General features: G+C 48.3%; 3 protein-coding genes across 3 annotated transcripts; 1 reads left to right on the top strand and 2 right to left on the bottom strand.

The window, feature by feature from the left end:
* Positions 1-3,034: 3,034 nt before the first annotated feature.
* L228DRAFT_266678 (hypothetical protein) lies at positions 3,035-3,865 on the bottom strand (the record flags this gene model as incomplete). The annotated part of the gene is made up of 1 exon (XM_018334891.1): positions 3,035-3,865. One exon carries the CDS (start codon positions 3,863-3,865, stop codon positions 3,035-3,037), a length of 831 nt encoding a protein of 276 aa, XP_018189886.1.
* A 2,273-nt stretch (positions 3,866-6,138) lies between these two features.
* Positions 6,139-8,258, bottom strand: L228DRAFT_245249 (hypothetical protein). The gene is made up of 3 exons (XM_018332116.1): positions 8,229-8,258; positions 7,443-8,172; positions 6,139-7,381 (listed from the first exon to the last, which is right to left on the bottom strand). The coding sequence occupies exons 2-3, from the start codon at positions 8,121-8,123 to the stop codon at positions 6,557-6,559; spliced, it is 1,506 nt and encodes a 501-aa protein (XP_018189885.1). The 5' UTR covers positions 8,124-8,172; positions 8,229-8,258; the 3' UTR covers positions 6,139-6,556.
* Positions 8,259-12,367: 4,109 nt separating this feature from the next.
* Positions 12,368-13,873, top strand: L228DRAFT_228291 (carbon-nitrogen hydrolase). Its single transcript, XM_018330472.1, has 2 exons — positions 12,368-12,581; positions 12,695-13,873. The coding sequence occupies exons 1-2, from the start codon at positions 12,527-12,529 to the stop codon at positions 13,606-13,608; spliced, it is 969 nt and encodes a 322-aa protein (XP_018189884.1). The 5' UTR covers positions 12,368-12,526; the 3' UTR covers positions 13,609-13,873.
* The last annotated feature ends 593 nt before the right edge of the window (positions 13,874-14,466 follow it).

Here is a 14,466-nt window from a genome sequence, read left to right as displayed (position 1 = left end):
GCTCCACTCTCCTCCGCACCCGTCCAATCCGGCACACACAGGGGGTTGCGGGGAAGTTGACTTAGCAAAACCAGGGGTCTTCCGGAGCTTCTCACGCCACAACCCAATCTTCTGCGTTGTTTTTCCAAGCGACCCACCCACAAGACTTATCCGCCTTCAAGGCCAGCTAATAGACGATATTTTAATTGATGAATTCGTGAGGAAAAGATGAAGATGTATTATTGGAGTATGCATTTAGGTATCCTTTATTACCAATGCTGGCGGCCGATCGACTCCTCCGGGATCTAGCGATGTCACTGCCCACTGAGCCCTGACTGAAGAAGACTTTAGCTTGACTCACATTTCGGCCTATATAGAGCGGGTGACAAGGTGTGCGCTTTCTCTTGAAATTATAGTCTACTTCAATGAATTACTTTCTGGCTTTACTTAACAGCATTTAGAGATAAACGCGAGTTCATTTGACGCTCCCAGGCTGCGACGCATCATATTTACCTTCCCTACGCGCTCCGAGGCTGCAAATGTGCCCTGGCAAACTTACAACCTCACTCTGCCAACCTACCTAATAGGTTTCTAGGGGAGCTATAGTCCATCTTTGTCCAAAACAACTGGCACAAATCTGAAAAGCTAGCTCCCAAGCAGTGCAAAATATACACCTACGCGTCATTATTCCCTCGCTGGAAACTTTTGTCTTATCGACTTTGCGACTCCAGCACAATGCATTCAGCAAACACATAATTTGACTCCCACAAAATATGGGTTCCGCAAATTTGTGTCGCTGTCGCAACCATGGCGACGAAGCCCTCTCCTTCCCCCAAACAACACGACTCAGCAACACACGTACCAAGTGCGGATGCGGAGATGGGAGGTGGGACGCGGGGTTGCGAGAGAGCTCGGACTCGGACAATTCTTACTACTTGATGAGTGGGTTCCATTGATAGCATAATTAGCCAATGGGTGCTCGCGCGACCCATCGTTGAAGCTCCACTTAGCACGCATGGATTCCTGTGTTTCCATTTTGAAAGCTTCTCCTTACTCCTTAGTTTCTGGTGGAGAGCTCTTCTCCCCTATCCACAATCTTTCCCTTGTCCAAGCGCGAAGAGTGGAGACTTATGGTGCAATTACGAAGTACTGTTGGCCAGTATGTAGCTCTGCGTAGCTAGCAGGTTTTAGTGGTAAGAACGGTGCGGTGTGGAGAGTGGATTGGGTTGCGCGTCCTCGGTCAACTCGGTCCACCTCCAAGTGCCCCCCAGGTCGCCTGCGACTTTGGGATCAGCGATCTGCGATTTGGTAATAATCTTGTCCTGTTTGTTCCAACGTGTATGAAGTACGGCAGAGTAGAAAGACCATAATAGCATAACAATGGACCAACTTGACTGAGGACCACAGGGTCCTTGGTTCTTGTCACTTGTCACTTGTCGTTCGTCCGGTCGCCGTCCTTTTGACGCTTGATTCCAGTCCTTTCCTTGACCGGATCTGGTACGAGGTACGAGGAATGATGAGTCAGACATTACTCATCATACCCAGCGTGCCAGGCGCCAGGTGCGCGATAACTTGGAGCCGCAATACGATGCGCCGACGGCCAACTCGGCCACGAAGCCATTACTACGGAGGATGTATATTTATCGTACTCCGATAGACCCCCGTCAACCAAATTGATAGGCACGCAATTGACCCCTCCGATTACAACGTACTTTTGTACTCCGTACCAAGTAGACGGATCCAGATTCTTTCTAGAGCATTTCTTACGCTTCTAGACTACTCACCATGGCCCATCGTACAGAGTCCCTTCGTATTTCTGTACTTCGTACAGAGTACCTCCGTACGTTGATAGTGAAGATAAGACCATGAGCGAGGGCAAGGCGGCCTGATGCGTCGCTAAGATGTCTGTGATTCATCATTCAGGTTGAGACTCGTATAGTCTGTAAATCCCTTCCTCCCCTTTCCTCCCCTTCCCCTAAAAATAAAATAGAAAACAAATTTGAGAAAAAGGAAGAAAGAAAATAAAACATTTGACAAACAGAATGCCCAAGGCAAGTACGTATATCCGCAGATAAATCAGATGGACATTGACATTGTGGATGAGAGATCTGGATGATCCTCAGACACAACATAGCATAACATAAACTAACATAGATAATATACTCCGGTAGTGTAGCATAGCACAGGATAGCACCGGATGAAAAGGTGTGATCGGTAGATTCCTCATTTAATTGACCTATGACCTATGGCCTGAGACCAGTCGCCAGTATCCAGCCGAAGAGTAAACGATATGTGCAGCATAAACAGTATCATCCTGGACGATAGCATCCTGGCTGATAGGAAGGGACATGGTGATCGATATGACGAGCAACGAGATAAGAGAAATGGGAATGAAAAAAGATAAACTATATAATGAGAATGAGAAATGATGCATGATAAACTATAATGAGAATGAAAAATGATAAACCGTATAATAAGAAATAATGAACCGACGCGATAAAACAAACAATAGACCACGACATCGACGAGGACGAAGAAGATGAAGAGGTATATAAAATATGTATAAATATGCTATAGCTTATGATGCTCATAAACACCCCGATTATCCTATACGAACCAGTAGAGTAATTACCGAAAAAATGTTGAATAAGATAATAAACCCCGCCCGCCGTCGTCCCGGTCCACCAGATAGTAAGTAGTACATAAAAAAAAAAAAAAAAAAAAACTCCTACGCCGTCGGTACGGCTTGCGCCCGGAATATGTAAACAAAAGACGCAAGACGCCCTGATGATACAAGCCAGAAAAAGATGCAATTGCGTTCCCCTTTACCCATTCCCATTCCCCTTTCCGCCTTCCAGCGCTCTATAAAGGTCTCTAATAATAGTACAGTACGACTCAAGTCTTTCCGACACCTTGTGGTGTGAAAAGAAAAGTCGAGATAAGAAATAAAAATATATTTGTACAAGAAAAGATTCCAACCACCAACATATCAATGTCTGTCAAAGAAGGATGAGGATGGAAGTGAATTTGTGGATGCGCATTCAAGTAGTGTCGTTTATCGACCTGACTTGCGCACCTTGCTGCTTGTCGAGACTGCACTTTGTCTTCGATTCCGATTATATTCGTACAGAGTATTTGACGACGATCTGTAGCTCATGTCGGAGTTCTTGCGGACCCTGGAAGGCTCCATTATCGATCGCGGCGAAGTGCGTCGCCGACGGCGCATAGTCTCTTCGGCAGCCTCGTCGGCATCTCCAGCCTCGGAAGAAGACGAGGATGAGGACGAGGACGGTCCGGCGCTACCGGGAGAAGACGGCGGCGGGGGTGACTGCGATGCGCGGCTCTTCATTGTCATCCAGGAGGGTGGCGAGTGCACGCAACATTGGTGGCCCTCTGTAACCATCTGCTGGACTAGTGTGGAGAGCGACTTGAGGTGTCCCGGATCGCACTGTAATTGTGTGTTTGCCTGACGGCGTTGACGGATTGCAGTAAAGGATGAAGGGGACGGAGCGCGTGGAGGAGAGTTTGGTTCGGATTCAGAGTCGCAGAAGACGCCTTCGTCGACGGGTGGCGAGGCTGATACGGGCAGTTTGGTGTTCGCGAATGGGTCATACCATATTGGCCCCGTGTGTGCTTGTGTTCGCGTAAGGTTGTATTGACTAAAGTGTTGCGATAGGTCGGTGACAGACGTGGGAGGAGACACACAGGCGGCGGCTCCTCCTCGGCGGGGTGGTCGTGACGTGAGGTCGCCGTATGGGATGGGCGATGCGCATGGTGAAATGCTAACGTCGTCAGGCGCAGGGCCAACAGAATTCCATGAGTGTGTGAAGGCGGCGACCTTCGATGAGATAGGCGGCGGAGCACCAAAGGAAAAGTTCTCAAACATGGTGGCGGGTCGTTGCAGTTATTATGAAGATTATGGACAGATGATGGTGACGATGTGATAACGCTCTGTTGCTGTCACCCAGGATGGTGTCTCAAACCGCGACAATCCAGTGTTGCAAAGCGGGATTGGCGACGATAAGAGAGAAAGGAAGACGAAAGGTGTGTTATCTGGACATGGAGAATTTGTTGCGATGCAGTCTGGATATATAGAACCACTCGGGCGGCGGCGCAAATTCGGTCGATTTAAAATTGGTAACTTTCAATGTAGTGTGTCCTCGGCGAGTCGCCTACAATAGGCGCCGGCCTATGTACTGTACTGTGCAACAAAATATGACAGCGGTAGCGTTCTGACGTCGATCTCACAAAAGGAGACTTGAGGGCGGTTAGATGGTAGAGAAAGAGGTTCAATGGCGTACGCGACGAGTCCTGGTTCGATTGCCGTTGCAGCCCTAGGAGCGATCAAAAGACAGTTGAGATTCGCGGAGGGTGGGATCAACGAGGCTGAAGTAAGAATTCCGACAGCGGGTGGGCGCCAGTTGAAATCAAGCATGGGGACGACCATGGGGGGCGGAATTGCTATCTATCGCTCACATCAACCATTTCCCTAGACACCGTCGACTGCCTTGGGTTCCTGGTTTGGTATGGGATGGGTGGATCCCCCATCCTCTGCCCATCCAGCCCAGACCAAGACCGGTCGGTGTTTAGCCCCAAAATACCGCCCTACCGGCTGACGCTCGGGGAAGAGTTTGGACGGAGATAGGGGGGGAGGAGGGGAAAAGTGGGTTGGCTTGCGTTTGCTCAAGGAACCGCGAACAGAGACGAGCTCAAAGGGGTTGCAGGGAAAGCGTGGGAAAATAGGAATGTGGAGACATCTTCTCTTGGCCGATCAATCATTCGTCGTTGGGTGCCTGACCGTGTCATTTGCGGGACCCTTTCTCGGCCTTCCAGAACAGACACTAGAAGGAACGCGATCGATGGGCGTGGGTGGTGAGCGACGGCGTGGTGTAATGGTGGCAGCTGGAGTAACCCTGTCGAGCAGTCAGAGCGACTCTTGGTCTTCGGCAAATGCTCGCTCATTCGTCAGTCCCAGCCCAGACCAGTCCAGTTCGGTTCAAAGATTGGCCAAGTTAGGCTCAGGTCGACCTTTGGAATGCAGCCAACGGGGTCATCGGGAAAAAATAACGGAAAGGGTGCGAAGGACGGTCCTGGAGTGGCAATTCAAATGACCTCATCCGGGTTCGTTTGAACAAATGGCAGAACAGAAAGAGTTTCGTCAAAAAACATCCACACACTGCCGAGTACCCAGAGAAGAGAGAGAGACTCAGAGGGCGAGTGGCAAAAAGAAATGCAGGGCAGATGGAGGGAAACATGCACAATGACAGTGCAAAGGGTGGGTGGGATAGGACACCGTTTTCGACTGCGAATATCCCTGCAAGGAGAAGGGGCCACATCGAATGACTGCAGACATTCGAGAAGCCCAAGAAAACAAGCATCCATGGGTTCCAGGTCGCCCATGGGATGATCCACTTGTCATTTTTCCCTAGGATCTTTTTCACTGCTCTTAATTTCCATGAATAGCCCAAGCTGCAGAAACAACATGTTCTGTCGTCAGTAATAATGTGTAATTCCACTGTAATTTCCTTCTGCTCCCATCTGATCCTTTTCGTAACGTAACACTTTCAGATTGTGACGACCATTCCCAATCGCACCCAGCCAATCACGCATATTCTCGATGGCATCATCCTCGGTTGACTTGTCCCAGATAGGAAGTGCACTAGAACAGACATAGAAGACGCCTAGATTGCCCCTCCGTAGTCGGGCAGATCCGCCTTTTCCGAGATAAAATTGACGACTAACAGCCCTGAGTAATGATCGAGTAATTATCGAGAAACGGTTGAGTAACAAGTTGATAAATACTACCAAAAAGTATGTCGATTACACAAAATATTCTGAAGTGAAGTTCCTCTCTTCCTTTGCCCTGAGCAGCAACCAAGGCGATTGGGCTAGACCATCAATTTCGTAATTAGAGAATTTGGCTGGTCTGATGCAATTGTCTTTCCATATGGATATCCACTTTCGTCATCTGTCTTCAAACATGCACTCCTTGTGAAAATCAGATCTTTCGTCCAAGCGAGACACATCCGGTCTCTCCGATCCCATCCGTCATATTAAGAGTGTATGATAAAGCCTCATATTGTAGTGTTTGCTGAACCGGTTTCACCTTCAAAAATGTGATACAGAGTTTTGAGAAAATGATGATGATGATGTTTAGAAGGTGGATAAGATGCCTTGTTCCCTATCATTCCTAAATCCCGATCAGACTCTGATAATGACTTCGACATCAAAATTTGCTCAACGAATGCATCGATTAGACATCTTGCCAAATAATAATAATCGTAACAATAATAATAATCATAATTGCTCACAACTAAATCTCTGTCTCCTTCGTGCTGAAAAGTATTTCCAACACTCTGTATGGTTTAATACTTCCGTTTTCAACCTTTGCCGACGCCGTGACTTTTCGTGTCTCAAACATACATGAGAGACAATGCAATACCGGCCCCCGCATGGTCCCATTTGCTGTAAGACTGTCTTTCTAAGTAGCACACTTACGTTGCAACCACCTACCTGTGCGTATTGGCGCGCGCCAACCACTCGCGTCAGTGGCGATTTGCGTAGGAACAAAGCGAACCTAAAAGGAAAAGAGCTTGTTTCGGCGACGGATCTCCGTCCAGCGGCTCTGCTTCCCTAGCTCCAGTACGCTCATTCGTCTCATCTTTCCGCTTGGGTTGCCAATTACTACCGGTCGCCAACCTTCTGATACGACAGACGGTGAACGACCACCGAAGACTGCATCTGGGATCACCTGCACCTGGCGGAATCTCCATAAGACTGAGATGAGGAGCAGTGTCAGTCCTAGTAAGACACCCGCAACGCACCCGGTAGCAGCTTGTGCACCAATTTTCCGCTCCACGCGTCCTCCTATTGCCGTCGTTGCTGCAGCAATCAAAAAACCCCAGGTCTGAGAAATGGCAATTGCTGCACTGACACGTGGAAAACATGAATAACTTGTTCGCTTCTTACGCACACTTTCAGGTACGCTGTTTCCGCGCGGCCGACCTGTCATGCCAGGCTGCAAGTCCGAGGTATCGTACGTCTCCATAATCAAACCGTGGCACTCGGCGATGGCAAGATTGGAGAGAAATCCGATCAATGCTGCAAAAAAAGTTGGTGCCATGTAGTGCATCGGCGGCCCCGTAGAAGTCAACGTGTAAGCAAGACCAGCAAAAGGAAGTACAATCATGAAAATTGCCCTTCGCACCAGGTGCGACGTCCAAGTGACACGCTTTTGAAACGTCATACTATCAGTCCTCGGGGGATGACTGCGGGACCGACTGAATAAGGAGGCTTTTTGAAACGGCACCGCTATCAAGCCGCCAATGGGCAAGGCTGCAACACATAGCCCTACATATGGCGGACGGAAGCGGTAATACCGGGATGTGAGTGCTCCTAAAAGCTTGAGTTACTCTGTCAGTACCTTAACACCTTTTTGTTCCGGAGCTCCCGTGCTCACTCACCACGACTACCATCACAATTTGGCCATAAATCCATCCCAAGTAGAGGGAGAGCACTATGAACCCGGGCTGCTGTATCATTCTCTTACACAACACCATTCCAGAGACCACCTCTTCGCCCCACCACAAGGGAGCAGTATACTTCAAATGCAACGTAACCTCGCCTTTGGCGTTTCTTCGAGCAATGTCTGAGGCGCTTCTTTCTCCCAGAGCTGACCGACGATAGGCCTTGCGACGTGCTTCAGGAATCAGCACGTTGAGAAGCAAGACTGCCGCCGTCAGAATTACAACAATCCAAAATCCCCATGTTGGCTCGAGCTTATTAATGACAAAGGCACCAATCAAAAAGCCAACGCCAATTGAACAGCTGAAACACCACGACCAAATTCCCAGCCACACGCCCATGCCTCCGCCATGGCGCCTAACATCGTTCTCATCCACAAGCTCCTGATGAGGACTTGTACTCTGCAATGAGGCGCCAAAGAGGTCAAGCAGCGTAGCTTTCAGATTGATGTTCAGAAATCCCAGCGCAATGCCAGTGGCGGCTCTGGGAAGCAAAATCCCAACACGGTAAGTGGGTGTATTTGGCGAGCGCATTGAGCTCACAGCTAGCCCCTGAGGAAATTGCAGTGGCAGAACCAAGGCCAAGGCCACCAGAGTGTACGGTTTGCGGCCATGTAGCATTGGCAGTGGCCAGAAAAGTAGAGTTGAGATGGCCATTCCAAAATATAATCTGACGAGCGTTACCATGAGACCAATTGCAACGGGAAGCTCACGTAAAAGCCTTACACAACATTTCCAAGGATCGCATAGTGATGCTGATCAGCTATTCTGTACTGTATCTTCGGCACTTCACCTGCCTGTGTAAAAGATAATCAGTCGAATTCAGAGTTTGCATTCTTTCTTGATGCCATTTCTTACATAGATACCGATTATACATCCAATAAGTGCAGTTGTGATGCATGTAATAGTTGCAACATAGCGCTTCTTGGAAACAGGCCAATCTCTTGCGATCCTGCGCCGTCGGTGTGAATTGCTCGAAATGGATTGACTCGGTTCCTGGATTTGGAAATCTTGGCGACTTCTAGAGCTTGACACAGTCTTCGTATATCCCAGCTGCTCCAATGTCTTGTCATCCTCGGATTTGCCATTGTAATACCCTGCTGCGTACCCATCCGTTCCTGGCCTAGGCTTAGGCTTTCTGCTGATTCCGTAAGAAGAGTATTCAGGGTCAGAAAAGCTAGCAGACTCTGTTACTGTTGGCCGGCTGGCGCTGAACCGTGGGCCAGGGTCTCCGATTTGACGTAGCTCAATAGGAGAACCGGCCATTGAAGCAGTTAGAAGATGAGAGGAGCTCGATCGTGGTTGGATTGGGGGCTCATTGTATCTCTTGATGTGCTTTCGAACATCTTTTCTTGACGGAAGTACTGGCGGGTTGCCCTTCTCCCTCATCACAAATGCAACCTGCTCTTTTGAAGGCGACTTAATTGCGGATGGTTTAGATAGAGTAGTTGGACGTCGCATCCGTAATCCTGCTGACTCCAAAGTTGACACGCTCAGGTCAGTCGAGGAAGACGCAATGCTGGGAGCCGGCATATCAATTGGATATGCCCAATCTCTTGCAATGTGAAACGATTGATGAGGAGATAGAACTGGCTCGATTGAAACTTTTCGAGAGGCTCCTTGGAGCAGGTGAGGTGGCTGCATCTCAGGCAAGTTCATTGCAGCTCGATTTACAAAATTATATCTAGAAGATTTGGGAGTCAATCCCAAACCGTGAACTTCAGCTCCCAGTGCTAGTGACGGTTTCCTTGTCGCGGGTGGATAAGGTGTTTTAACATATTGACGTTCCTTTGGTGTATCGGTGGAATTAGTAATTGTGGCCAAGTCATCAATTTTAACACGTCTCGTAGGTAATTGACCAAGTGATATTGCCCTGCGAAGGTTTGATACTTGTGTGCTTTGGCTTTCAAACGAACTCTCAGAGTCAGAGTCGTAACTGGATGATGAGTAGTCAATTCCGCGTCTAGCGAGCAGCGGCTCGTCATATACAACCAAATCATCAAGCGATTTCTCAGGAGAAAGAGAAGGCTTCCTCCATTGACTGTCAGCAGTGACCAGTTTTGATTCGCGCCTCGATGTCTCATTGTTGTGCAAGCTCATAGCAGGCTCTTCTATGGCCGCCGGCAAGTCTTTCGTGTGCTCTTTGTCCGTGGCTTGTCTTGCGATAGATAGTGCTTCGTGGAGCAATCCTTCCAGGTCCGTGATCACCCTATTGAATGATTCAGTCGCCTTTCCACTCCCGCCTACAATGCCTTCATTATTTGTCCCCTCTGTAGGCATGTCTCCCGATTCTAGCTGACGGAGATTGGATCTTTTTGACGAGATGGGTCTTACGGTGAAATTGTCCCTAGAGTCTCTCGAAACCACTTTCCCTGGTTCTCGACCGAGCATTTGCTGGAGCCATGACCTTGTTCGCCATAAGTCACTTGATTTTGCCCTAGATGTCGAGGGTCTGCGGGTTGATAAGGGATCTGGCTCATTTTCAGCAGTAGAGATTTGATCGGACACAGTCGGAGAAGTTTGAGTTGCATGTGTCGTAGAGGTATTCTGACGAGCTATAGTCGGGGGAGATGTGTGCTGGTTAACTTCCTTTTCTGCAAGAGGAACAGCCCGTGTCTGCTGGTTGTCATCCTCTACATCACGACGTTTTGCTTCCTCATTGGCTACAGTCGGTTCAGCTACCAACGCGCCTACCTCCGAAACGGGTTTGGCAGAAATTTGGTTACGGTCAAATTTGACATCGTCACCCTCTAAGAGCGAGGTATCAGCGAGTGAATCGGATAAGTGCTTGTCTTTCTCGATCCCTCGGTAATTCCACGAGAGAGGTGATTTCTCTCTCCTCGCCGCGCTATTGACCTGCTGCTCCCGAAGCTTTGGCGTAGTTGCCGTCCCAAAAGAAACAGCTCCTTTCCCATTGATAGACAATAGTGGAGGCGCTGGAAGACTGAACTCGGCTGGCGATGCCGATGGTCTCAAGAGATGATGATGAATTGATTTCGTTGAAGAAGCAGACCTGACAGATGGTCTCGGGGATATTGAGCGAATTGTAGAACTAGGCCCAGCATTGGTACTATATGGCGCGACTTTGTGTATACTCATACTGAGCCCAGACGCTGGGCCGGACATCGTACCGCTAGAGGATGCACCGCCTGTTGAAGCAATGAGCGCATTCTCAGCAGAAAGAGTGACATTATGTGCTGGGATTTCGACTCTATCTACCATAGTAGCATCTTCAGTCCCTTTCGACTCCCGCTGAATATCATCTTCGGAAAAATAACTTCCAGGAATGGGTGGTCTCTCAAATTTGTCCTGCTTAACAGACTCTGCATCAACGGAGATTGTCGCTGCTGAAGAGTTCCCGAGAATAGTGCCTTGTTGATACAAATTGCTTGAATTCACCATAGATTCTGGCAAAGGCGCAAGATCGTCAGCTTTCTTGGCTTCATTCAATGGATCTCTTTCGTCATGAAGTTTTCCGGAGACGCTACATTCATATTAGCATTTATTTACTAGAGTACAAAAGTCGTAACAAATAAGGCATTGCAAGAACGCACCTTCCTTGACCAGCTCCATCGTATTGTTTAACTTCGGTAGGTAATGATGCATCATCCACGATGGTCAAGAAATTGACAGAAGTTTTATCAACTGGTTTGTTCGACTGCGCTTCATGATTCGCGACGCTGTTGGTCTTGCTCAAATGTTCAGAGCGCTGTTCTGGGAATTTGCCAGAAGTAACAGAAGTTGCAGCTGAGCTCGGGGACTGAATTTGAGAGAGAAAATCCCTGCCAATGGGGTGAAGTCGCGACGAAACGTCGGCGCTTGGCTTCGGCGACCTCGGTGGATGCAGCTCATTGCGAGACGCTAACAGTGCACGAATTCGAATCAAAAGTTCCTCATCAATTTGAAAAGTGGATGTGTGATCTTGCGAAGGGCTTGTATATCCAGTGCTATGTGTCCGGGAATGGGGGAGGCTCGATTCATGCGGATAGGCAACCTCCTCCATAGGCGCGAACCGGATAAAGATTTGAGCAACTTAGTGAAGCGTCGGCGTAAAGATAGGAAATACCTCACAGCCAAACGCTGCCCCCGGAGTGGCCGAAAAAATGTAACTGATACAGGAAGATCTGGGAAGCATCAAAGAGAAGAGACAGACAGAGAGATTTAACATAAAGAGGAGAAGGAGAGGGGTGGGCAACGAGAATTTGAGCAAGAGTGAGAGTGAGAATTGGACATGATAATAGCTTCATGGCTTTTGCTCTTGAAGTGTATTAGAAGGAATGAGGTTGGTCGTTCCTTCCGTTTCTAGATATCAAGCTAGGTTGGTGACCAAGACATAAGAAAATAGGAAATGTTTCGTTGTTGTGATTTTGACGTATTGGTAGCACCGTTTGGAGTCACAAATTAGGAGAGTTCAGAGTCTTCAGATCTATCAGCTCAAACATCCAAAATGATCATCAACCCACGTATATTGACGAACTTTGAGAATAGAATAGGCCGAAACCTGGGCTGGATATTACTACCTAGGTTAACGTCGCCTAGACCTGTAGCTCTCCCGCTGTTCTGAACAAGAAATTCCATTTTATCATCATCAAGATTCTTTCCCGCCAGAATTTTTCATGAAATAATTAATCTTCATGATATCAACTTATGGCGGTCGAATTGAAGAAAGGGCGCCATTAGTCGTTGCACTGTGTTGTGTAACTTATGGTGTTGAATACAAACTGCTCGGGGAAACTTTCCGCTTGTAGAGCTGGACAAACTGCGCTTGTACCGGCGAAAGCCGCTAGTTATGACATGACAACATCCAGCCCCTGGTATGGCTGATACTGAACTCCCGAACATTGATAACGGCAGGGCGTGGACAAGGGCAGCTAATAATTGATTTGAAGAGTCACCCCTCACTTTTATCACTCTCCTTCAATTTATTATATCACACCGATTTTCTGCCCGAAAAGTCTATTGGTCGTTCTCATAATTTTATACCCAATATTTTAGCTTAAAAAGGGCCCAGCGATACGAAAAATATGGCTGGCCTCCTCAAGAAGACCGTCAAGCTTGCACTAGTCCAGCTCGCGTCTGGTGCGTCTCTCAATAATGCTTTTTTTGCTGCCCTTTGCTGCCCCTGCATGATCCCTTTTCTTCTGATATTCTCAAACTTTGCTTCAAAACACTAACCATCTTTCCCTGTTCAGGCGCTGACAAAACTGTCAACCTCGCCCATGCGCGTTCCAAGGTCCTGGAAGCCGCCAAAGCTGGCGCCAAAATCGTCGTACTTCCCGAATGCTTCAACTCCCCCTATGGCACGCAATACTTCCCCAAATACGCGGAGACGCTGAACGACAGCCCTTCCTCAAAAGCCGCGGCTCTATCCAAATCTGCATCCCTACCCAGCCCTCCGCCCGCCGAGCAAGCGCCGAGCTACCACGCTCTATCTGCTCTGGCATCTGAAGCTAGCGTATATCTCGTCGGCGGTTCTATCCCCGAATACTCGCCATCGACGAAAAAGTACTACAACACATCCTTGACCTTTTCGCCCAAGGGAGTGCTCTTGGCCACGCATCGCAAAGTGCACCTCTTCGACATTGACATTCCTGGCAAGATTACCTTCAAGGAGTCGGAAGTCTTGTCTCCGGGTGATCACTTGACGATTGTAGACCTGCCAGAGTATGGCAAGATCGCCGTAGCAATTTGCTATGATATCCGTTTCCCTGAGCTAGCCATGATTGCCGCACGCAAGGGCTGCTTTGCGCTGATCTATCCCGGAGCGTTCAACTTGACGACGGGATCTCTGCATTGGCAATTGCTGGCGCGGGCTCGTGCGGTGGATAACCAGATATATGTCGGTCTCTGTAGCCCTGCGCGGGACATGTCGGCGAGCTATAACGCTTGGGGCCACAGTTTGGTGGTGGACCCCAGCGCGCAGGTCCTCGCGGAAACCGATGAGAAGGAGAATATTGTGTATGCCGATCTAGAGTCCGGAAAGATTGAGGAAGTGCGAAAGGGCATTCCCATATATACGCAGCGCAGATTTGACATTTATCCTGATGTGAGCGCGGGGTACGGAGGAGGCGAGGATGGCGAAGGCGACGTCAAGGTGGGAAAGTGAAGGAATTGTATGGAGCAATCTAATAAGTCATGAGCGCAAATATTATCAAACATGCGCCGGAGTATAAACTGGATATGGTAAGGAATATGATAGAACAGGGTGACTTTGCTTGGACATATGAGAAATGAATCAACGAGAGTGAAGAGAGAAGAGGCACGTCGATTGTTCAGTATAAAATGTACGTATGGATCCCATTGCAAGCATATCAATTGACGTGAATTCGATGGCATTTGTCGTCACAATCACTGAACTTTTGAATCACACCATTCATATTTCAACGTTGTTTCCCGCTGTGCTTCAGCTTTTCCTGTGATTGATTGTCATGGGTTACGGTGTTGTACACTGATGAACTTCTCGAAACATTTTCTGGCATGTTCCAACCTCACTCCAGTCGATCACCTTAATATCCATCAGGGCATGGTGGTCATTTTGTTGAGCTTTTTTATTTGCCTATCCATCAAGAGTTATAAAACCTATGGCGTTCCATAGGTAGACAGAGAAGTAAGTGGCAAGCAAATTGAGCAAATGAAACTGTTAATAAGGAGAATAGATCCCCTAGTGAAAATACCATGCCCCCATCCGAAAAACAAAGGAAAGCCCGAGAACAGATTGTTTAAGATCCTTAAATCAGACCTTTGCGATGAGCAGACGAATATCCCATCAAGATTTGCCCCATAGAAATGGCGAGCAAATAATAATCACAGTAACGCCACAAGAGAAATAGCGATCCATGATGCACCAAACACACCTTCTCCCATAAACACCCTACCCGTCACCGCCGTTGCCGTTGCCGTTGCCGATGAATTCATCCTTGCAGGCAGCCAGGAAAACAATAGTCTTAACCCAAAGGGAGGAGAC

The sequence above is a fragment of the Xylona heveae genome (genome assembly GCF_001619985.1).
Source record: "Xylona heveae TC161 unplaced genomic scaffold L228scaffold_3, whole genome shotgun sequence".
Classification (NCBI taxonomy): domain Eukaryota; kingdom Fungi; phylum Ascomycota; class Xylonomycetes; order Xylonales; family Xylonaceae; genus Xylona; species Xylona heveae.
The sequence above is the reverse complement of the archived record's forward strand: the minus strand, read 5'-3'. Positions and strand labels throughout refer to the sequence as shown.

What these genes read in the sequence shown, in the direction of transcription:
- L228DRAFT_245249 (XM_018332116.1), bottom strand. Translation starts at nt 8,123, where the DNA reads ATGCTACATGGCCGCAAACCGTACACTCTGGTGGCCTTGGCCTTGGTT. An exon ending in AAATTGTGATGGTAGTCGTG is followed by an intron (nt 7,382 to 7,442) that starts GTGAGTGAGCAC and finishes GAGTAACTCAAG; the next exon opens with CTTTTAGGAGCACTCACATC.
- L228DRAFT_228291 (XM_018330472.1), top strand. Translation starts at nt 12,527, where the DNA reads ATGGCTGGCCTCCTCAAGAAGACCGTCAAGCTTGCACTAGTCCAGCTC. An exon ending in ACTAGTCCAGCTCGCGTCTG is followed by an intron (nt 12,582 to 12,694) that starts GTGCGTCTCTCA and finishes TTCCCTGTTCAG; the next exon opens with GCGCTGACAAAACTGTCAAC.